A 24,644-nucleotide genomic window follows, 5' to 3' on the forward strand; every position below is an offset into this window, starting at 1 on the left:
ATTAGACTAATTGTATTGTTTTTAATGAATATGTAAGAACGAATTAGTAGATCTAAAAAACCCCAAAATTATTGTCTATACAGGTCTTTATTTTAGGTTTCACCAATTCCAGAGAATTTACTTTAGAATGAGGTAACTCCTGGGACCCAGGTGACTTCACTTCTATGTCATGAGCCACAGCTGTTAGATGCAGCTCTCTGCAGACCGACAAGGTTGGTCAGCCCCTCACACCAAGATCGATCAGAACCTTCACAGCCTCATCTCTAGAATGAATCACTTCCAAATTAGCCAAAGGCCAACCAGGCAATAAACACCATTAAAAAAAATTTAAAAAAACCAAACCAAACCCAAGTATATTTACAACCCTGTCCAACAGACCACCGGTCAGGGAAAAACTGCAAAGAAGTTTGTAGCAAAAGAAGATTGAAAAGACAGTAGTGCCAGCAGGAAACATGAAAATTGCTCTGGAGCCAAAAAGACTGGAGACACTAGGTAAGACAGGGAGGTCTGTGCTCCATGGGAAAAATGTAGATATAGATTTGGATGGTTGTGGTGTAGATTTTTGGTAGGTGGACACTTTTCAAGCAATTCATGTTTCAAAAATCATCTCTGCATCCTGCATCATTTTCCAGGGGATGCTACTGAAAGCAGTAACATTCAATGCAGCACCCAATATGCACTCTCTTCCTAGAAGGGCATCAGCCAGACTGCAATAGTGTGTTGTTATACTAAGGCAGTCCTTTCCCTCTCATATAAATAGAAAGGCACAAAAAAAGCAGTAACTCAAGAATAAACCGAGCCACCAAATTACTCTGTTGGAGAAAGCCACTGAAGTGCGTTTTAGGTGCGGTCATATTGATAGCCATTTTGGAGTGGCACTTTCTTCTCGCTGGTGTTATTGTTTGGAAGGTGGAGTTGTTTTGGCTTTGCTGGCTTCTGTTACTCCTAAAGCAACTGTGAGCACTTCATATTTGTGTGAGAAGTCCACACTTGGACTGCAATTTTTCAGGTGGCAAGCTGTCACATTGAGCCCCATGTGTGATCGCTTTCAGCTGAGATTACTTTCTGTTACACATCTGGTTTCATGATCTCTCTATTAATAAAGTATCACTGTGAAATATTTCTCTCTTTTTTTGTACTATTAAGTTTTCTTTCTTGTGAAATAAACAGCAAATGAAGGACTACTTCAAAATAGATATCCATATCTCCATGTTTTGAATTAGCAAACCTAGTTATAATATTTATATCCAAAGACACAAATTTAAAACTGCATCCACCTCCCGTTACCTTCTATAAATAAACACTGTTACAAAAATAATCAAGTTTTGGTCTCTTAACAGGTAGAATTTAAGAAGAAAATGACATAACCTTTCAAACCAGCATTACAAGAAACTGTGGAGTTAAAAATAAATACCGCAGGAAGACAGTGGATATGTTTCACACGTGCTGCCTGTGTTCCTACTCACAAGTCCACACAGAACACCCATCTTGTCAATATGATTGATTTCTTTATGCTAGATTAACATTTGTGGTGAAAGAAGGGACAAGTCCCTTAGAGATCAGAATGAAGAACATAAGAAAGGATATTTCATGCCTAGATAAACCAGCTGAAGCGTCACAAAAATTTGCAAAGGATAACCTCCAAAAAAAAAAAAAAAATCTATCACTAATATGATACCTTTGGCACTAGCTAACTGTGATTCACTTGCGTGTGCAAACAGTACTTGTCAAAGCTACCTCATTTATATGAAAGGGGGTCATCACCCAAATTATGGACAAATGCATAAATAAAATACCAGTTACATGACTGGATCAAAAAGAATTACATCATTGCTATAAAACTGTTAGAGGAAAACAGTCATTTTAACATAGTTCTCTGTAAAGACTGTTTTCCACTAAATTCCCAACCCCAAGGATCAATACAACTGAAATACTAGTATATGATAATTCATTTCCTAGATTACTTTATGTATTTCTGAATATCACAGCAACAGAGCACAGAAGAACTATTGAGAAGAGACAATTTTGCTACATAGTCTTATACAATTAAGAATAGGATTCAAGGATTTCTTTGTAGGACTGATTCTGAGAGAAGACTTAGTGAGAGTTACAGGATACCTCAAAGAGGAGCACACATTCAACTTCACAGTGTTGGAAAGGGGAGGATGGGAGAGGATAAAAGTTTCTGATAGTACCAGTTTGGTTAAAATTTTGTGAGTGCTAACATGACAATTCTCTGCCACAGAGCTTATGATGTTGCTTAGGCGACATCTTCTAAGAAAAGCACCAGATTATATAGATCAAACAAAAACTTCTTACCTATGACTTCCATCCAGATTTGATTTGTGGATAAAATTCAGTTTAGCATCTGCCCAATAAAGTTTCTGTTCCTCATAATCCAATGTCAATCCATTTGGCCAATATATGTCCGTGTTGACTATAATGGAGCGGCTTGAACCATCCATTCCAGCACGTTCTATCTTTGGCACTTCTCCCCAGTCTGTCCAATACATGAACCTATAATTATTTTAAAAAGAGAAAAGACAAAAAAAGAAAGCAATCACATAAATTTGCAACTGGAACATTGGATACAACTTTCAGTAAAGGCAAAGGTGCTGTCTATTCTGCAGAAGACAGTGTCTGTGGAGGTCTGTTCTACTGGGTAAGGTACACATGTCTGCGAAACACAAGAGAAGTTACTTTACAAAAAGCTGAAGAAAAACAACTGAAGACAAACCAACAGTACTATGTCACATTATACTCCCATATGTTTCTTTCATTGGGGATACCCAAAGGATCTTGACAATAATCTCAGAATTCAACATTAAACAGCAAAGACAGGTACTAGCATAAGAGTACAGCAGTCTCTTTAACATGGGTCAGAGCATGCGGGGAAATGAAAAAAGGAGGCATGTAGACTTATAGCAGTTGCATGCAAGGCAGTGAAGTGGATTTGATGGAAGACTAATTCATGTCCTTTTTTTCCCAGAGAAATTCAGAGACAGGCAGCTAAGTCAACATGTTTAGAAGCAGTTTGCACCCAGTGACTGGGCAAAACACTCCATAAAATCTTTTAAGACTGGGGAAGCAAGTTTTAAAATATGTTAGCATATACTGGCACATGTTTAAACATTATTTAGCAAGTAGTGTGTGGGGGAAGTTACCTAGTTGCATTCAAGACTGAGGTGAAGCAAGGGAAACCACTTTATTATGGCTGGAGACTAGTGGGGGGTAAGAATATTTGGCTTTTTTCTGCAGGTGGTAGAAAATGGATTTACTTTTGTGGGTTGTTAACAGAATGCATAACTAAACAGTAGTAACATATAATGTAAACAGATCAGACAAAGTGTGTCCGTGGCACTTGCTCTGTTTTGTTGTTGCAGCTGGGACAGACAACTGCTGTCCTAAATTGCTTCTCATAACCTCATGACATCTGCCAGCATACCTGCTTGTATCTGTGCTCCCTAACCTGGCTCAGTCAAAACAATCCAGATTAGGAAAGATCTGAAGCCTTTAAACTAACCCAGATCATCACATAACCACAGTATGTCACTATATGGTGCCCACATGTGAAGAGGCCTGGCCACCCATCCTTTAAAGAAAAACAAATGTGGAACACATTTAAGAAGCATTTGCAGATGAAGTTATTCTTGGCAAAGAATTATTTTTTCAATTTCAAAAAGTCAGGAAATTCCATGTCATATTTTCCCCCTTAATTCATGTCTACAGAGTGTTTGTTTTAATGCACAGCTATATCTGTGGACAGAAATGCAGCTGATTAACACAAATATTGCCCTCTTCGATCCCAAGTGAGTCATTCTTTATGGAGCAATATGAAACACAGAGCACAAATACCTGAAGAGAACATGTGAGATTTTTGTAGGCATGAATGAGTGAGAGAAATTGGTTTTCCATCAGCAAGACGACAAAAACCAAAACCAATTAATTTTCAGATACATAGCACAGTAGCAAGTCACCTGGTCAAGCTATGCAGTAAGACAACTATATACCTGAAAAAAAGAAAAGTTTAAAAAAGTCAGGCAGCATTTCACCAGCAAGCACTCATGAGAAAGAAGTGAGGAAAAATAGAGATTTATTTAAACATCTTTAAAAAGACCCTTCTTTGCCCCAGCTGTCAAGTCCTAGCCTTCCAAATACTTCATCAAGGTTAATAGGTTCCAAGGCTCTGGCCACCCTGCTAGACTGATTTTTCAGGCTGAAACAGCTCATTAGTTGCTGTACAGCCTCATCTTCTTCCCTGTCTCCCTCTCACCTCTCATGCACGCTGCAATTACTCAAGCAAAAACAGGTAAGGGAAGTTTGGTAACAAAGAAAAGCCTTCCCGGACTTCACAAAACCAGCCCTATTTAATTTGTCAGAGGAGCACACATGCACACAGAGCTGGCTTTAAGGCTCAGTAACATTTCCAGTCAGCTCCAATGACCTCTGCTCAGTTTCTCCAATTTTTTAATTTATTTTTTTCCCCAACTATCACCTGTTTGTTTTCCTCCATCTTGCTTGAAAGCCTACAGCTTTTAATGTCTCCATTAAAACTCTTTGCAACCAGCCACGCTCCAGCCAATGGCATCAAGGGCTGTGCTTCACTTGGGGAGCAGGGCTTTTCAGTGCTGCAAAAGCAATGCAAGTTACAGCTTGATGACCATTTCTTTCGGTAGAGATTGCTTTTAAGCAACTTATTGCAGATCATCTTTGCTTCCAGTACGGGGCTTATATGGCCATGGAGGAAACTGGATTCAAATAACAGGTCTGGGCTCAAAATCAGTCTGAATGCATTCCAGTGCACAGCTGCATGAACACTTCTACTTCCACGCAGAGTGTCGGTTTTTATAGCTGCCTCAACCAGCACGGGGTGCCAACAACAGTATGAGTGGATAAGGTGAACCCACGCAATAAAACTTCCTCTTAAAACGCATCAGAAATCACTATGCATTGATTGTACAGATGTAACTTCACAGTTTTGATTTGCCCCAAATTAAGAGGTTTTGTCACGGGGGGTGTGTGTCTGCATATGTGTGTGTGTGTGTGAAGTAAACAGCATTTCTTGGTTCCATTCTGTGCAATGAACAAATATAATAAATAACAGACCTTTTCTCAAAAGCTCATAAAGTCTAGGCACACTGACAGCAGAGTATCCCACATACATAGAAAAAAGCTTGCAGAGTACAAATGCCAAGATTAAATGTTATAATTTAGCATTGATTTCCGACAGTACGCACAGAGGGAGAGAAATTCATCGCCAGCACCCATCAGCTTTGCAACTTTTTGATCCGCACCGCTCCCCAACACTGATGCCAATCCTTTCAGCCTACTGTCCCGCACGAAACTAGGGTCCTGCTAGGAGTGTCATTAAAACACCAGCCCCCCATCGAGATGCTTGCAACTGTTTTACTCATTGAACAGAGATACCCCACGCGACACTTAGCTGATTTTAAGGCAGTTAATTGGGACACCTTACAGGGCAGGCAAACGTTTACCTTCCTGAACATTATTCAGTGGGAAGAGCAGCTGCTTAATTGGGACAGCCAATTATTTGGTGAGGCCCTTCACAGTGAATGCTCCAACTTTGCAATTATACTCGTTTCAGTACCTAAGAACCTCTGAGCTCTACGGGGACCCAAACAGCTGCCAAACTTCAGAGCCTGCAAAGGTTTCAGAAGTGCAGCAACCCCTGTGGAGCTCATCAGCTCTGCAGTGGTCCTTGTGAAACGCAACCGCTCCGGCTCCAGCGCTAGGAGGACTGACACTCATCTAACGAAGAAATACAAAGTTAAATGATAGGCGCTGGAGTAATTCAGGAAAATTACACACAATAAATACGTGTTTGGCTCTTGAAAGTAGCTCTTGACTTAAGAGGAAGAAATGTTTGCAGCCCTTCAGGAGTTTAAGAAAAGAAATTCGAATCAAGTGACCCTTCAGGTATCCTTAAAAAGAAACTTCTTGAGGCAGGTTCATAGAGGGATGGAGACTGCAATGCAGAAGGACATAACAAGTACTGAATGAAACAGAAAATGAATTTTCAAATATGGTGACTAAAAGTACCACAGGAAGGCTTTAGTACAAAGTTTCTCAACCGATTGCAAAATTCAGGAAATATTTTCAGTCCTCCAAGAAAAGCAAAAAAATGCACATAGCAAATTAAATATGGAGATAATACTTCATAAAAGAGAGGGAGAAATATCCCTTTGGGATACAATCAATATAAACATGAGAAAAGATGTTCTTAGCTAGCTGAGAACTGTAGTCTTACAATAGCTTGTCTCTATGAATAAGTAAGTGTGGACATTAGCTGAATGTCATTTTCAGAGTTGCTCTACAATAATTTATTACTGTTAAAGTCAATGCACTGAAGAGTATTTTTTGTGCAAGTTAACTTATCCTATGCAGCTTTGCAGCTGCCTCTACAACATCGCTCTTGCACGTACTATGAGCAGCTATGTGGGAATGGGTGTGAAGTAAGTAGTGAGCTATTAACATCCTAACACACTGAATTTCCTTGCCTTAAACTTACTGGTTTTAGGAGCCCACAGGCTCCCAAAGCAGCTGTAGCTTCTCATTTCAGGTGAGCACAGCTGGCTCAGAACCACCTGTTTTAACCATTGCTACATACACTGGACAAAAACAAAACAAGATTTCTTTCACTGCAAACCAAGCCTTTTTATTTTACTCCCCTCAAAAGCATCAGTGTGCCTAGCAAATGACTGAACAACCCAGATGCGCTCAAAATGCTTGACAAGCAAGCACCAGTGGACTAAGCCACACCTTTTTAACTCTCCCCACCCTATCCCCCCAATCCCTGCACCCTGGTGAGCGCTGGAGGAGTGGCAGAACTCCACAGGTGCTTGCACCTCAGCTCTTCCATTTCGCAGCCCAGGTTATTAGTGCTCAGACCATCAAAACTAGACATGAGTCTGTCCAGTGACTTTCACACAATGACCTGTAACAGAGACATCTCATTCTGCCACTGCAGCTAACAGAGCAGTAACCTTGTGCAGAAACAGAGGTCAGTAATGATGAACTACTGCAGCCTCCAGAACTGATCCTGTCAGGGATGCTAAAGACTCAATTGACAAGACGGAGAAATCAATGTGCAAAATTCCACATCTATGTATGTCTACCATACACTAGAAAAAGGTCTACTGGAACACATTTTTTAGAAGGTATACAAATATTTTTCCCACTATACTCTATACTGGTTCTCTCAAGAGGAGGAAGCTATCCTGGAGATAGTACTTTCATGCAAATGACTGCATTTACCCCAGCACATCAGGCAGTATACTAATTAGGCAAAGACCCACCTATAACCAGTATGGCAATACAAGGATTTCCACTTTAGAGCTGGCATTAGTCTCCTGGTCAGACCTTATCTAGCAGGAGAAGAAAATTATCACCAGATCTTCCCTTTTCTTGGAATTCATTTCTAAAATAAGGGATAAATGCAAACATTCCAGTTTTGGAAAGAAGAAAACCTGTGATGAAGTGATCAGAAGCTGATGCTTGTTTCTAGCTCAGTATCAACAACACAGTATAAAACTAGAATGAGGTTTTGGAGATGGTTTTCACAAGCCCTGAAAAGGATACCTTAGTAAAACCACTGAAAGTCATTCATAAGAAATCAACATGGAAGCACAAACTTACATTTTATTCTCATTTCATAAACAGAAAGAAACCACTCCATATGCAAAAGTATCTCTCAGCCATCATGCCGTCTGTTTTCAGGTATTCTAGTTTAAAGAATATGCTGGGCAATCTGACAAGAAAAACATAGATGAAAGATTGTTTTTCATTTTCACCCAGACATTTCTGAGAGTCCATGGGAAGTAAGATTTGACTTAACTGTCAAACATAAGCTGCATACACTGCAGTCACATGCATACGGCTGTCCTTTTGGTCATAGATCCCAAAGAAAAAGAGAAAGAGGTTCATTAAAAACCAAGCAGTAGCTATTTTTGCTGAATGCTCACAACAGCAGAATTTCAATTGTATGAGCAGGTGGAAAGGTCTCTTGCTCCTTGAACTTGTAAATTAACCTCTCCTATCTCCAGACACAAAAGGTCTAAGAACATGCCTTCCACAGTTACGAAACAGAAGCCATTTTCTGGTTTCTCCTAGAGCAAGCAGCAAATAAAGCTTGTCAGAATTTAGCAACATTTAAAAATAATATTTGAAACAACAATTTTCCCAGTTTAAGCCAAATAATATAGAAGGAAACAATTCCCTCTTTCTGTTACCCATTTAACACTATCCCTAGACCCTAGCTGACTGCAAGATGCAGATGTGCTTTGGAAGGCCTCAGCCAGCCCTTTGCACAGGAATCACTCCAGATGGAATACATAAGGTCCTGCAAAGTTCAGCCAGCCTTTTAGCAGCAGGTAAGCCAACAGAAAACTAAAACATTAGTCAACGTAACAGGAGATGGACAAATTAACAAAAGGAAAATTCTTGCTTTCCAATCTACCTTGGTTCTTCAACTATAATGAGAAAATAGCAGAGGAAAGCAAACCACCTGGCAGTTTTGACAGACTTTGAAAAAACAAATACACGAACAAAACCCAACCCAAACAACTGTGCCAGTGTCTCTCCAGAGGCCAGGAAAGAAGCAGAGCCAGGACTGTGCGCTGCTGCCACGGTAGAAGCTGGGTAGCTCTTCAGGGCTGAGGAGTTGCCCAGAGGTCTGCCCTGGCAGTGCCTCCAGCTGTACTCACTCATATTGCCCTGGAGGAGCCCATGTACACAAAACTACTCATTTCAAACAGCTCTTTGAGATTGTATTAAAAGGTGCAGATCTACACACCTGTGAAATGAACAAAATCCTGAGAGCCAGTATAAAAGAATATTTAGCTACAGTAAAACTACAAGCAGTGGAGAGCAGTGAGAAAGCCATGGGATTGCTGTTCACCATCTTTCCCAGATAAAATTTAAGTCCTTTGTACAATGAAAAATAATGTTTTTAGTGCAAGTCCCTGTAAAGAAATACAAACATTTGCACTGTAAATATTTAATTTGTAAGTGAGAGTTTAGAATTCAGTAATTTTAAAGAGCTTTGGGTTGAAACTAGACAAGTCATCTGCAACCATGAATTTTTCACACTCTGCTTTGACACACCAACATCTTTTCAATACAATCATAATCAAACTCGCTTCTTATCTTTCAATAAAAAACTGGGAGAATTAGTTTCCTTATCTCCCTATACATCCTGAATACAGGAAGCAGAGAAAGATTTTCCCTATACTTGTATCTTAAATTGAAGCCCTAGGACCACAGCCACTGCTCCACAGCAGGAGAGCAGCCGTACATCCCAATCATGTCACGGAGTAAATGAGGGCAAGAGGGAGAAATCTGCCATCTGGCATTCAGGGCTGTTTCTTAGAAGCAAAAATCTAGTCATCCCACTGTACATCCCTGTGCAAAATTTTGACTTATGAACTGCATGCAGGGTACTGCACAGATACATCAACTAAACTCACATTAAACCAAATGTGCTGGTATAACTATCCTAGCAACCCTTAATGCAGATGCAATTTACAACAGTAACAGTTCTTAGCCAAGATCTACCCACTTCACATTATTCTCAGTTTTACTGGATTAAGTTGGGGTCCGATCAATTCCTTGAAGCAGCTCACCATGCCATCAAGTGAGTACCTGTGCTAAAACATGAGAAAGCAGGATGACACTGCCAGGAGTGAGAAAAGGGATTAAATTAGTTGAAAAAAATACTGGGGAGATGCTCTGTCTTCCATCAGCTGAAAGTGGGGAACAGCACGTTCAGTATCATGAGATCCTTCTGCAATTTTTCCTCAGTAAGATTTTTTTTTTAATCATTCCAAGTAAGTCTTTCATCAGTAAAACATCCTCTCGTTATTCAGCTCCTTTCTCCGTATACTAGTACCAACTGGGTCATTTTTGTGTTCTTGATTCCTGACTCCTCCAAGATGCCCAAATGAACTTTAATGCTCTACCAAACCAAGTTGGCTCTTACCCTTCATATCACATTTCCAGCACTCTGCTAATTCTTTTTTCAGTTTCCATCCTATTGTTTGGTATGTAAATCAGGCTTACTTATATGTAACCATCATTCCTTAGGCTTTTTTTTTTTTTATTAAATGAATTCTGTCATTTAGGACCTCAGTACATTTTCAGTGAAGTTCCTGTCCTTGTGATTTGTTTATCAGCTTGTTGATATGGAAACCAACCTGATGCCTTCAGTAAGGAACACACAGGCACGTAATTCATTCATTTCAGCTTTTCGGAAATGGCTTTATTTGCCTTGACTGGTTTGTTTTTTTTTCTTCTATACTTTGATCATCCACTAGACTCACTAAATCGCTTACTCTCCTGTAAGAAAGCAGCATGGACCAATTAGTCTTTTCATACTACAAAATTAACAAAAATAAGGCCCTATTTTTAACCCATCAAAAGCTACATGATATTCACTACAAAAAAAGGGGGGCGAAGAGGAGAGATTGCTCTATGGAAGGTAAAAAGAGCAGAAATAAAGGGACACAGTGTAATTAATGCATAACGAGACAGGCTACATTACACTGGAGATTTGGTTAGGGCCCTAATTCTGGAGTTATAAACCTAGGTGGGCTTGGCTTTTCTTGACAAGGAGGAATGTGTTCACAGAGCATTTAGAAAGGCCCACTAAATGCAATCTGAATACCAGCCAAAGGCTTCACACTGGGATAAAACAAACACCCCTTCATTTTTATATTGAAAACATTATTGTCAAATTAACTGAGCTGTCTGAGACTTCACTCAATCTTTTTCTAGGTTAGAATTTGCAAAAATAGAAGTAAGACTACTGTTGCTTTTCCATTCCTAGTTTAAATAGCACAATATCAAGCACTTGGATTCAATTTTTATGAAAAAAGTAGTTAGGCATTCTGCAGCAACTACACTTCTTGTATTTATGCACCTGGAATTCTAAAGTTAAAAATCAATTAAAACAACTTTAAATCCAAATCACTACCATTTCTCCCTACAAGCTTCTTGCAAGTCATTTACCTGCTCTTCTGGTAACAGCCAACATTAACCATGCACACTGTACAAATCACTTCTGGCACAGAGATGCATCAAAACATGGGGGGAAAGTCCAAAGCCCTCCCCCAAGCACAGGCCTCACTCACAAGACACTTTCTAACAAGGAACAAAGAAAATGCTCACCAAACTACACTGAGGGGGGAAAAACCCAAGTATGCTTCCAATCACTCAAAAGTGTGTCAATTTAAAACTTTCAGCTCAACCCTGAATTCTTAGAAAGGAAAGAGGAAAAAAAAAAGAAAAGAAAAAAGTTCTGATCATTTGCCATCAGCTCATGGAATTTAAAACAATTATACTAAATGCCATTAAAAAAACCAACATATATAGGCTGCTTCCAAACAAGTGGAGAAGTGCTCTTCCCTGTTTTCACTACAGCATCTGGAAAAAGATACATCACATTTTGAACTCACCGGGTGCTTGGGAGGAAGAGTGGAAAATGGATACTACAGAAATGATATAAGGATATACTGATAAGCATTTTGGGAAAGGGAAAACTATCTTTATTTGGCAACATTGTGGGGAACTATCACATAATGCATACACAAACAGCCTCTATAATTTGCACATTATTTAAAAACAGAGATTTTGAAAATCAGCCAAAAAAAGTTTTCTTAGTGTGAAACTCATGTTCACAAAAGCGGAAGATAAGACTCTACCCAATATTTTGCTTATTTAAATACTGTTGCATTCCTGCCCAATAAACACTATACTGATAAAGCTGGCCCATGTGTTTGCAGTTGCTTTTGCCAGAGGCCTGACACCTCAGGGTTGCCACTTTTCCCCCTCTCCTGCATCAATGCAGAAGGCGGAGAGTTGAGTCACTAATGCAGCAGGGACCAACAATTCTCCTTATACCTACTGGCTGACTACCTTCCTCTGCACCAATAAACATACTTCAGTCCTCTGAGTAACACGTCTCTTTTTCTTCCCTTACGTATCACACACACAGAGCCTCCAAGCGTCTCAAGCAAGCTAGCTATTGCCAGCCCAGGCAGAAAAGATTAGCACTCCTCAGTCCAGAAGACATATCATCTGGCCCAGGTTTTGAGAAGCATGGATGATCTTCGTGTGCTGTGACAATCCAGGGGGGTGGAGGCAGTGCGAACAGGGCCCATTCACTCTTCTTCCACTCAGAAACCCTCCAGAGAGGTGAAAAAGAGGTGTCAGTGACAAGACAATAGGAGAAAAATGTAGATACATGCAGAACTCCCAAGTATAGTGCTGATACTGAAGGAGCCCACCTAGGCAAATCCTATTAGCTTCTGTTTTCAAAAATAGATGTTCTACTTAGGGTTTACCTCCGATTCCAAAAAACCAGCCAAACCCAACATTATGTGCCACAATTCAAAAGAATGCAACACTAGAGGGCATTAAGCAGTGAGAAACCACGCAAACATAACAAAATCTGTCCAATTCAAAGCTTTTCCTGCAGAAGATAATTTGAGTGGTTTTACAGAAAAACTCATACAACTATTTTGGAGAATTTTAACAAAACAATGAAATTGTTCTTTGCATTTAACTTGCAAAACCAGCTGTCACGGTAAACAAAACACTAACCTCATATAAAGTAAATTATATGCTAATACATGTAAAACAAGCATAAGAAAAAACCTCAAACACAAATAAACATATTTTCTACATCTAAATATATTGTGAATTTACAGTTCAGTACTTTTAAAGACTCGCTGTTAGGTATGAGAGATCCTTCTAGTATACAACTACGTTGTATTAGAAAGCTGTCAGTCTCTCTTATCCAGCAATAAAATCCTTCGAAATTTTCCAGATCAGAATAGAAAATGGCAACTTTAAGCATGTGATTTAATTTGTTGCTGTGTTTTCACTTGCTACAGTTCATCTGTTAAAAATCTGCAGAAAAAAGGCATAGAGAAAATAAAGAGTTGGGAACATTAAACTTTAGCATAGCAAAAGCCAACGCACACAGGTGGGGACGTTTCATACTGCTCCAAACCAGTGGGAGAAATCTGCTTATTGAACTCGGGAGCACAGAAGGAGCTCAGGCACTAACCCTCTTTGAACAGGTTGCAAGAGGGGAGGAGGGAGGTTTTAGAAGTGCCTTTTTTATTCCACTCCTTCCCTATTCCTTACTTTAAGAATTCTACTGGGGAAAGAAAGAAAAAAAAAAAAAAAAGAAGTTACAGCTTGTTGAAATAAATTAGTGCCTGCTATAGTTGTGATTTTAGATATTTTGTGGATACTTGGCACAATGATAGTTAATTCATTTTACAACCATAATTTACCCTTCAGAACAGCCGGTTGGAGACACCACCACTATTGGTCGTTATAAAAGGGGAAGAGTCACTCTCCCACATGCAGCAGGATCTAAGCCAGCACAACACATGAAAAGGCATTTCTGCTCGTACACAGATACTTATTGTTGCAGACTGATTTTTAGTTTTGATTTGCCAAACTTACTGTTTCATTTAAAAGGAATTGAACACATCCAGCTAACTCAAAAATAAATATTTGGAAGAATAATTTCAAACATAAGAACATCCAAAGGGAAAACTGAGAAGCTCAGACCTGGCATGCTTAAATGCAACACACAATGCCACAAAAGAGCAAGTGATGCATGTGTTGATATACAGCCAGGAACTCCACTTCTATCACATCCCAAAGCTGCTGGCGTTTTTCTGTCTTTTAAACTCGGTGTTGCGATGTTCCCTTACCTTTATGTTTGTTTCATTATACTTTGTTATGAGACTTGTTTTAATAGGGAGAAACCCACAGTCCTCTGTGCTGTTCTGCAGGTGCCTTTTGAGCTCCCCCTGCAAAACACAGGACAGGGCAGCTGAATTTCTAAGTGAGGTTCTCACAGATTGGACACTGAGCAAGGTAAGTGGAGAGCATGCTCTCTTCTGAATTATAAATATGCCACTGAAAAAAATGTCACATGCATTTTAAACATGACAAAACAAAATTGGACAGCAGACTGTACCTGAGTTTTTATGTGAAATACTCCCTAGAAGTAGGTTTACTTTGCAAGTGGAAACCATTATACTAGAGGACATACAAATAACACGGTACAGATAAAAGACCTGTCCCCTCTATCACGTAGTCTAAATTCTTGCCTGTGGCCAACAGGTGAGTGATAGCAAAATTTGAGGCCGCAGGAAAAAAAAAAATACAAGGTGACAAGGGAAAGGAGCAATCCCAGAGACAGGGGTACATGAAAAGTTTAAATCATTCCTCATAGTGGTGCCAGCCTTAGGTAAGCTTCACACAGAACTGAATACAACTATGATAGCAGTTAGTGACACTTTAGAAGTTTGCACTAGATACATAAGCTTCATGGGAGCAAAAGCACAGAGAAGATCATGGGACTATGTGTAGCAAAGCACACGTGAAGAAAAGCTGATTATGATCTTGTCTTAGATGTAAGACCAACATGATGAAGAAATGGATGAGGTTGAGTCTTGAAGATATAGTGCATATTAAGACTCCAATCTTGCCAAAATTACCTAAATAATTTATATGAAAGGTCAGGAACAATGAACAGAAATCTGTAGATTCAGTAGCAAATTCAAGAAGTATCCAAATACACCTCCCCAGCACAATCGCATTTTAACAGCAAGCTACAGCTAAGCAGAAGCAACACCAACTTAATAATTAGTAATTAAAGTCACATAAAAATTGCATTTTTTAATAGTTTACTAACTAATATGTAAACTTGGGTCACATTCTGACCTGTAGTCTTTACACTAGGCAAAATCAACTATTCTCCAATGTACAACTGTTAATTTCCAGTGGTGGGAATGCAACGCATGAGAGGTATTGGTGTTTTCAGCTGCCACACTACTCTGTTCTTTCTGACCACTGACATACAACACTGTGGATTTTAGCCCTTTTTCAACTACAGAAATTGCTCTAGTGGGAAGATTTAAAGGATACTAATTGTCAAATTTCTTGCCACTCAAACTATATTTAAATTATTAGTGCTCTTCCACTGTTCTCGTCGTATCCCTGTTCCACCCAAAAGCAGAGGTTTTAGTTCTTGGTATAACACTATTCTTCTATAACTTCAGTTAAGAGATTCTCAAGTTGGCTGAACACTGCATCCATTTGCCATTAACCCAAGTCTGCAAAGTAACTGCGTCTCACTCTAATAAACTCTGAAGCTGGACAGCATTAGTTTTTTTTTTTTTGTTTTTTTGTTGTTTTTTTTTTGAAGGGGACAAAGCATTTCTACTCCAAAATTCTTCTAAGAGTCACAATCACAATCTTAAGGGTGAAAAAGACTGGGGCCGAAAGATAGCTTCATTAATAGTGGCAGCACTGAGCGTGACTGCTGACAGCTTGAGACTTGCGTCCATGCCATGCATAATTTACAGGTTTTGCTGTGTATGATTTCTGTCCCAAGGCAAAGTACGATTAATTCATCTAGGTTCTGGGTTTTCCTCTAAGCCTGCATTTTCCATGGAAATGCAGTAACATGCTCATACAACTCGACCCCTCCAAGTTTTGCATCAGCCAGCACTCATAACAAAATATGAGAAAGTAAAATCCCAGATTATGTATGCGTATGTATGGATATTCTTTTCCCTAAGAGCTGAGTTTATGTACATCAGGGATACATTCAAATCTCAAGTGCAACAATTTGTGAAAACTGATTGTGTACACTTCCAAAAAAAATGTATTTTGCTCTAAATTTAATTTATTCCTTTCATATCAGGTCCAATTTAGCCTGTCCATTCCGTGGTCAGCTTCAGATAACAATACTTTCTTTTGTTATAAGTCATGAACAGTAATCCCTTCATGCTTGTTATCCAATTTTACCAAAGGCTTTTATCTGCTTTATTGACAATTACTGTTTAACTACTCTCCTCTGAACTGAATTTAATTGTAATAGAATGGATCTCCAGTTCTGTAAAGGATTTAAAAAAAAAAAAAAAAAAAAACACAAAAACCCCACCAAAACTTTGGGATTACCATTGAGGACAAAACCATGTTTGTAAAAGAACTATATGAAGACATTCAAATTAGAGGACAGAGTTACTCTAATAATACACAGAAGTGATGGCAATGGTAAGAAATATAGATGGTGAATTTATTCAGGGGAATCTTAACTCTTCATAACCTTACTCCTGTGGTGTTTTTGTGGACTGCACCGTGAGCTGCCAGAATAGGTTGGTTTTGCACCCTGACAGTAGTGAGGAGGCAGAGGACACAGACAGACCAGGGAAGACTGATTCCATGGCACCTCACACTGACAGCTTGACAGAACCAGGCCAGTTGCACAAAAGGAATTGCTAGATCAGAAGAATGTACTCTGTTACTTGAGAAAGGAAACAAATGCTTATTTACCTTAACCTAACTAAAAATCCAAGAAAATAGGCACTGCAGCTTTTTCAGCATGGCGAAGGAAAATGGACTTACGATGGCAGTAGGGCTAGCCCTAGATGCTGAAAGCTTCTTCTAACCAACTCCCTTCCTACATTAATAACAATGCCAATTCCTAAGTCACAGCTCATAAATGTGAAGAAAGGGAGTGGGGGCCTTGAGATATTTTTTCCACCTCCAGTCTAACTGTCTAATGTCTTCAGGATCTACTGAATGAGCTGGCATAACTACTTGGGAAAAGGCTTTTCTAGGCCAGCAAGAATTCATTCTGTAAACTAGTCTTTTTCTAGGCTAGAAACCTGAGCCATATTCACCACCATGCTGTGTACTCAGGGAAGCAAAGAAGCTGAAGTTCCAAGTAATACATAAAACTACAGGGTTGTACATATTGATGGCTTTATTATCGCCTTAAGATTTTCAGTACAAGAATCTTCTCCACTGAGAACCCTTCAGTGCTCCTCTACATTGGGCTGCAATGCCTAACAGAAGATTTTCTGAATTTGCTTTGGAAATGAATGCCGTAACAACCACAAGGACTTCTATTAAAAGGGGGAAAAAAAGGAAAAAAAAAAAAGTGTAAGGCTTCAATTTGCTTCATAGATAAAACAATTATTTTAATGAAGATGAAATACAAAGATACTTGCCTTCATCACAGTTTTATCAGGAGCAGTGCGTTAATGACTATGAGAGTCTAAAATATATGCTAGTCACTCTTGTGTTACTGAATCATGGTCAATGTCCACTAGCAAGTCTCCAGAGTGGGAATTTTTACAAAGGTCTAGTTTCTTGAACTGGAACAGGAGAATGAGATGACCCTTTTGCTCAGTCTTTTACACCACATTAAGAAATTATCCAATAAGCTCACATTTACGGTGCTTTATTTTAAGGGGTATTTTTGTTTTTAAGCTCGATTGTTAAACTAGAGACATTTTTCAAAACAAGAACATACATTTTTGCCTTCCTTTTTACAGTACATAAAAGCAAGTGCGCTCACCAAGTCTGGCACTGAAACAAATCATTATTATTTCTAAATAATCAGAGAGTCCTCCGAGGGGAAGCAGCATGAACCACAAGGTCCAATTTTAGAACCCAATTCCAAAGGGTGAGCTTGCCGGCTAGGCTCCTCAAACAAGAGAAGTGGAAAGAAGAAGTAGCTTCCTGCAGAGGCTACAGTACTTCTCTGACTCAGCCTAAAGAGAAAGCTGCCGTTCTCCAGTGACTGTGAAGGGAGTTGAGCTGGCTAGCTCAAGTCAGGCAGTTGGGTACTTAAATATGGCATGGGAATATCTCCCCTCAAAGATCGTTTTCTGGCTAACTTTCAAACAGAAAGGCACAAACTCTCTTTCTTTTTTGGGGTGGAAGATAACAGTGAAAGAATTAAGGCTTGCTCAGCTTGGCAAGAACTCAGCTTTCACTTAAATCCTAACAAGAGGGGTTACTATGTGGTTTTTTTGTTCTTTTCAGAGGCAAAGAGTCACCAATCCAAACTGATGTCAATGAAGCAGTTATATCAGGAACTAAGTGAAGGCACCAACTTCTGCTATTTAAGCAGGGACATCACCTCCTGCTCTGTTGGTAGCTCATCCTAAAGAGATATGAAACTTCTGTCAAAGCAGAGATTAGGGTTTTTTTTTTCAATGCAAAGAACGAGCAAACTTTTTCTAGGTCATTTAAATAAACTTTACACACACTTGCTATCTGTTACCGGAAAAAATAGTACCAGAGATATATGTGCTGCTTTTTCTGTTGTGCAGCCCCTGCAATGGACTGGCATCTGCCTGGGCCCTTCTCCATTTGCCATGCTTCTAGGACAAGGCATAACCACTCTCATGTTGACTAATGGGTGAAACCTCTGGAAGAAAAAAACCGTATCAATGCAAGTTTCTCTGTGAATGCTGGAATTAAGAAAAGGATCTTCTAGACAGAGGCATGTCACATCTGGATTCCTTGAAGTTTAAGGAAAACAGAGGCACTGAATGCAGCACATCCAGCGGCTACAGCATTTGAAGTGGATCTGTCCCATGTGGGTGCCCTGTTACAGACCTGCACAATGCCACCAGGCTCCCACCAGGAGATGAAGCTGGGGCTCTACAGGACTGAAATTGAGCAACAAATTGCAAAGATCAAATTGGGACTTATTTGCTGACTTAGGCTCAGATACCTCCAGTATTCACCCATGCATCACATATTAGCTACAAATACTGCTTGTCTCTATTTTTAGGCTACTGTCAGCTCCTAGATCCATCAATTTTTTTTGTGTGTGCTCATTGCTAGCTTAATATAACCCAAACTGAAATGCTCAGTGTAAAGAGCAGTGAACATTGCTCTTCTCTGCTACACAAACCTGTAACCTCAGAGGAGCTAATTAAGAGTACAGCAAAATTCTGCAGCAACTCTTTTCCTTAGCACTCATACATGCAACCCAAGGTCAGGAGTGGATATTGCCACCCATCACCAGCTCTCCCACACTTGTAACATGTTTTGGCTTTTAATCACATCAGCAGAGGTAGCAAGAGACACCAAACATCCATGGCATGAAATACGTGGAAAGTTAGACAGCTAACAGAGCTCGTGGTAAAGCTTCTTGTACAGAGAAGCATTAGCTCTTGTAGTACCACTAGAAGGGAATGGTTTACTGCTCATTTGGTTAAACCCTCCACTAGAAGCACTAATCTGTGCTAGCATAACTTTTGAGCTCTGTGTATTTAAGCCACAGTTATCAGAGAAAACAAGTATTAGTTTGCAGCACAACCTGTCATTAATTATGCTGCCCCACCAATATAGTATCCAATCCCCATACCATTAAGCAGGTCAAACAGTTGGTTAGCAGCTGTCTTGATGAGATTGGGTGGTAGATGAGGCCCATGAACTATCTGTTTTGGCAGTATAATGCTGCTACTTCTTTTCTATCCTCCCAATCTCACATGTAAAAGCAAGAATGCATCCTGTGCTGGAAGGTGATGGGAGCAAAAATATCTACCAAATGATAACAAGGGTCTGGTTAAGCAACTGTGTATTTTTCCTCTTTTGCATCTGCTCACGTATTTAAAGACAATACGACTTTCACAAAGCTGCTTAGTATTCAGACAGAAGATGAACAAATCACAGGGTGAATTAGAAGGCTGCTGATTGCAATTTAATGACATTGCTTTTGACAAATAATAAAGAAAAATGCTTCTGCATTTTGTAGTGTGGACTTGATATGTCACCATGACAATGAGACCTTTAATAGGGGTGACACAGAACTTGAAAAGTGTTCCTAAAATTTGTAATAACCTTAGCGAACAAACACCAGTGAGCAAAAATTAGAAAACTGATAGACAGCTTAGTAACTCTGAAAAAAAGATTGCCTCTGAAAACAATGAATTCCTATAGCATTCCTATATGATAACCAGAATCTACAACCAAGGTTATACAAGTCAACCAGCACAGGAAGCTAAAACTTCTGACAAGGGGAAGAAACCCCATCTCTCCTCAGCTGCTCTGTTCCTGTCTGCTGAAAAAAAAAAAAAAACCAAACCAAAAACAACCAACCAACCAAAAAAAAACCCCCACCCCCAAAGAACCACGAAAAAAAAGGAAAAAAAATTAATCCATTTTTTCCCCTCCTCTATATTCTTATCACCCTCTTGCCTTCTAGGGTCTGCAAGACAGGTATTAAAATTCTGGTGACCCTGACAAGCATTACTCCTACCTTCCATATGGGCCATCTACAGTGTAGCACAAACCATAGAGCCAGGATGAAGAAGAGCTGACAAAGGAATGAGAACTGGGGCTGTGGAAAGGGCAGTACTGTTTCTTTTAGCAGGAAGTATTTCACACTCATCTTAAATCTTGCTGTAATCAATGAAACAAAACCAAAGTTTACAAGTTATCACTGAAGTAGAGTAATACTTGACAGTAACATTTGAAACTGAAATATCTACCTGGATAGAAACACCCAAGAACAGTGGGAAGATCACAACACTACCACAGCTGAAAATCCTCAACCATTTTACCAGTGTAAGGCTAGCTACTGTGGGATGACTGCAACAGAACTGGAAGCTCAAGGCTCCAACATGTGAACCAGGGTGACAGTCTGATGATCAGCTGTCAAAACAAATGTTTCCAACAAAACATTTCATTTTTGATGAAGCAGCATTTTCTACAAAAATAATCTGTCAAATAATTCCACACCAACTTCAACTAACCGAAAATCCTTTAATGAAAGCATTAGCTCTTACTTCACAACTTAATGTAGTTTCTATAATTCATCTCCTCAAATTAAGAGGGCAGGTCAGCACCTCTATTTCTTTATAAACAGTTCAGCAGCACATTAGCACCATGTTTTTTGCATTTGGGGATGAAACAATGGAAAGGAGTGCTTTTATCACAAATATTCCTTGAGTCTGTCTCAGCATCCCCCAAAGTATTCCCCAAAGTGTTTATACTTATTCTAGGTTTTGAAACACATTTTTGCTTTTCCCCTTCTAATTCATCTAAATTGTTTGACAAGGACTGCTGTTATAATGAATGTGCAACAGCACAGCTGCTGCTTCGTATGTTTTAAAACACAGTCACAAAAGGTGGGCACAGCACTGGGACAGGCCTACACCATTGAGGCCAACAGGATTTCAGTACCTCTTCCAGCAGGCATCTGCATGAGTCAGAGGAGGGAAAAGGAAAAGCAGAGAACTGCGCTGTGCTTACAAACCACTTAAATAACATCAAATATCTTGAAAAAGAAAGTTATGGCAGGAATAGTGATTTGCCTGCGATTTCTCATCAAAACAAACAAACAAAAACCAAAACCACAATGTACCACACAAAGAATCAAAATGAAAATCCTCAGTCGTCTACCCCTTGTAAAACGTGGCAGTAAGCACTGTATTTGCTCAGTGATACACAAATCATTCATTCCACCCAACTATGGAGATAAGGCAGACTTGCACCACCAGCAAAACTCTTGTCTCTTGGACACATTACACACTGAATGTGTGATGCTTTTGTAAAGTTACATGCTTGTAACTATTGCCAACTCATAGCATAAAGTCTTCAACTAAATCAGTACATAAACATTCCTTACCTGAAGAAGTAAGCTCTGCAAGCTCAGATGATGCATCCCAACCACATTGTTTTATTTTCTACACACTGATTTTACTTTTATAAAATATCTGTCAACATTTTAAGAAGAATGACCACATTGCCTGGATGCCTGTTACTTTATATCATGGCCTGATTTGCTTTTAAACAGGAGTTAAACTTTCATTATAGCAAGGGTTACACATAGAAACCTTCCCTTTGAGAGATCGCCTATTTGCCTATGCAAGTGGTTTCACAGCTTTTAAACTTTAAATTAAATAGCATCTGACCCTCAACTAAAATATACAGTTCTAGGCTTCCTGACTCCCTACTACCACCATTCCCCAGGCTATGTTTAGACCTTTAGTATACTGAAAACTCACAGCTCATGCCCTTAAAGGTGGTAAAATATCAACTAAACGCTCCCCTAAGCAATTGCCTATTATAGGTTTTGATCAGCATTGTGATTTTTAAACTATCATCTATACACTTAAAGACAGAGGAGGAATATTTCTCTTATAAACAAGGCCACACATATTCCACAACAACCACCTTTATGTTCTTCAACATCAATAGCCTTCTGCAGAGTAAACACCTTCTCACCATACTGCTCTCACTATGGTCAAGTTCAGAAAACATCCACAGATATGTAACATAACCCGGCCACATGACTTGCAGCGCTGCCATACTACCACAGACCCCGTGCGACCCACCGCTGCTTGCTCAACCACAGTGCCTGGGGAGCTTTCTTAGCACTACGAGGGGACAAGACCAAAATACCTTGGCTGAAATAATTTTTGCCAGCTCCAAGAACCAGAACACACAAATGAAAGGGGAGACACTTTGCACTTCTTAAAGTAACCATCTTCAAACCACCCTGGCTTCAACCTGAACCCACGGACATCAGCATTTTGAACAGGCTGCCTGTAGCCTATGCAGATCAGATCTGGCCATCTCACGTGTAAGGCCGTTCAGTCAGTTCTACACAGCCAGAAAGAGTCAGTGGAGCAGTTCTGTGCTGTGGGCGCACACACAACCTCTACCCACTGACTGACCGACCAAGTGCACGAGACAACAGATAGAATAATAGGATGGTTTGGGATGGAAGGGACCTTAAAGATCATCTAGGTCCAACCCCCCTGCTGCAGGCAGGGACACCCTCCACTAGACCACATTGCCCAAAGACCCATCCAACCTGGCCTTAAACACTTCCAGGGATGAGACCTCCACAGCCTCTCTGGGCAACCTGTTCCAGTGCCTCACCACCCTCACAGTAAAGAATTTCTTTCTAGCATCACATCTAAATCGACCCTCCTTCAGCTCAAACCCATTACCCCTTGTCCTGTCACTACACTCCCTGATAAAGTCCCTCTCCATCTTTCCTGTAGGCCTCCTCCTGGTACTGGTAAGCCACAATTAGATCTCCCCAGAGCCTTCTTTTCTCCAGGCTGAATGGTGCCAACTCTCTCAGCCTGTCCTCATAGGAGAGATGCTTCCAAGTGGACTTTGATTCCAACCTAGCAGCTACCATTTGCATGTGCAGACATACAACTTGTTTACATGATCATTCCACAAATCACACAGTATTCTACTTAAGTGTTTCCATGCAAAAAAAGAAGCTAATTATTAAAAAAAAAAAGGCAGGCGTACATAGGTCTCTATGAACAAAAATCCCAGTACAGTACATTTACCCTATTTATAATCACCTTGGAAATTGTTGCAGACTGGGGAAGACAACTTTATAACTGAATACACAGTGTTACTGTTAAAATGCCAATTCAATTGAATGGTATTTTTCCTCTGGCAGCAACAAGCGTTTGTCTGTGGGATCATTCAACTTCTGCTGACACGTTTTGCCCACTTTTGTACTTGTGAAGAGGCACAAAGGCAAACAGAAGTTCTTCACTAAACAAATTCATCCAATGCACTCTGAAACACGTTGAGTGACACAGACACAACACTACAACACAGATTAAAGGCTGAAAAAGCAGAGGAACTCTCAAAAAAGTGACTGGCAAAACAAAAAAGTTTGCTTCCTTTTATGATATGCAAAACCAACTCTGCTTCTCATAGGAGGAATAGTAATAAAACATTTTGGTTGCAAAGAAGTGGTAGAAAGGAGAAAACCCGACGCTGGTGTTGACATGGTTTTGTGGAAGACACTTTATCAAGTCACATTGTCCTCACCAGCAGTCATTTTTATTTAAGTTAGAACCTCCTATCTTTCCACTCCACCATCATCCCTTCCCACTTCAATAGTTAGCATGGTGCTAGACACAAACTTAAAATTCAGTCAAGCCTGTGAAAAAGAGACAAAGACTAAAATAAAATTGAATTCTGAAAGAACCCATAGAACTCTTCCACTCAAACTGCAGCTACCCTTGCTGAAGGGCAACTCTATGCCCCAAACAAGAATGCCACTCATGCCTGCTACTGTCTCTGAATTCACTGGCTGACCACAGAGAATGTAGGTTTTTGAGAACATCAAGCACCTGGAATCCTAAAGAGGGTAACAAATATATCCATGAAAAAAGGTCTTGGATAAATAAGACACTTAAGCTCTGAAATAAAATTAGGCATGGCCATTCTTGTCAACAGTTCCTATTGCTGAAACACTGAATAAAGTGTTGTAATCAAATTATCTATATAACAGGGCATGTGAACTGCATAACTCAGCCTACAAATGTCTAGGTGGAGATTGCACCAGGCCACAAATCACCACTTTATTAACTTACATGATTTCTTGTCATGCACAGAAACACAACTACCTTAAAACAGTGTTGTCTTCAGTTATGCAAAACAGGGTAATTCTAGGTGAAATAAAATGATTTAAGGTCAAAAGGTTTGCTCTGTACATAGTTCACCTACAACCTTTCTGTTAACTCCCTGGATACAGCGACTGTTCATATCATTTTAGAACTTTTTTTTTTTTTTAAAGACTGACAACACTGCAGTTAGCCACACAAAGAAAACACTAAACTATCTCTGTGAAGATTAATACAAAGCTCTTGACAGTACTAAGAAAATAGATGCCAGAACTTAGTGACTTCATAATTCCAGAGGGACAGGCTGAAATGAACAAACAAGTCATGTAATGTCTTCAAAGTCAGTCATAAAAAGGCTTACTGTTCCCATAGATTTTTCTTATTGTTTCTAAAAAAGGA

At 39.6% G+C, this 24,644-nt stretch overlaps 1 protein-coding gene across 2 annotated transcripts in view; it reads right to left on the bottom strand.

The window, feature by feature from the left end:
* LRP6 (LDL receptor related protein 6) overlaps positions 1-24,644 on the bottom strand; it is a 127,485-nt gene that overhangs the window by 72,692 nt on the left and 30,149 nt on the right. For both annotated transcript variants that reach the window (XM_075760779.1, XM_075760770.1), the window contains one exon: positions 2,320-2,517. In XM_075760779.1, the coding sequence (XP_075616894.1) occupies positions 2,320-2,513 (194 nt within the window). In that variant the 5' untranslated portion in view covers positions 2,514-2,517. The remainder of the gene's footprint in view (positions 1-2,319; positions 2,518-24,644) is intronic.

This window comes from Balearica regulorum, chromosome 1, assembly GCF_011004875.1.
Source record: "Balearica regulorum gibbericeps isolate bBalReg1 chromosome 1, bBalReg1.pri, whole genome shotgun sequence".
NCBI lineage: Eukaryota > Metazoa > Chordata > Aves > Gruiformes > Gruidae > Balearica > Balearica regulorum.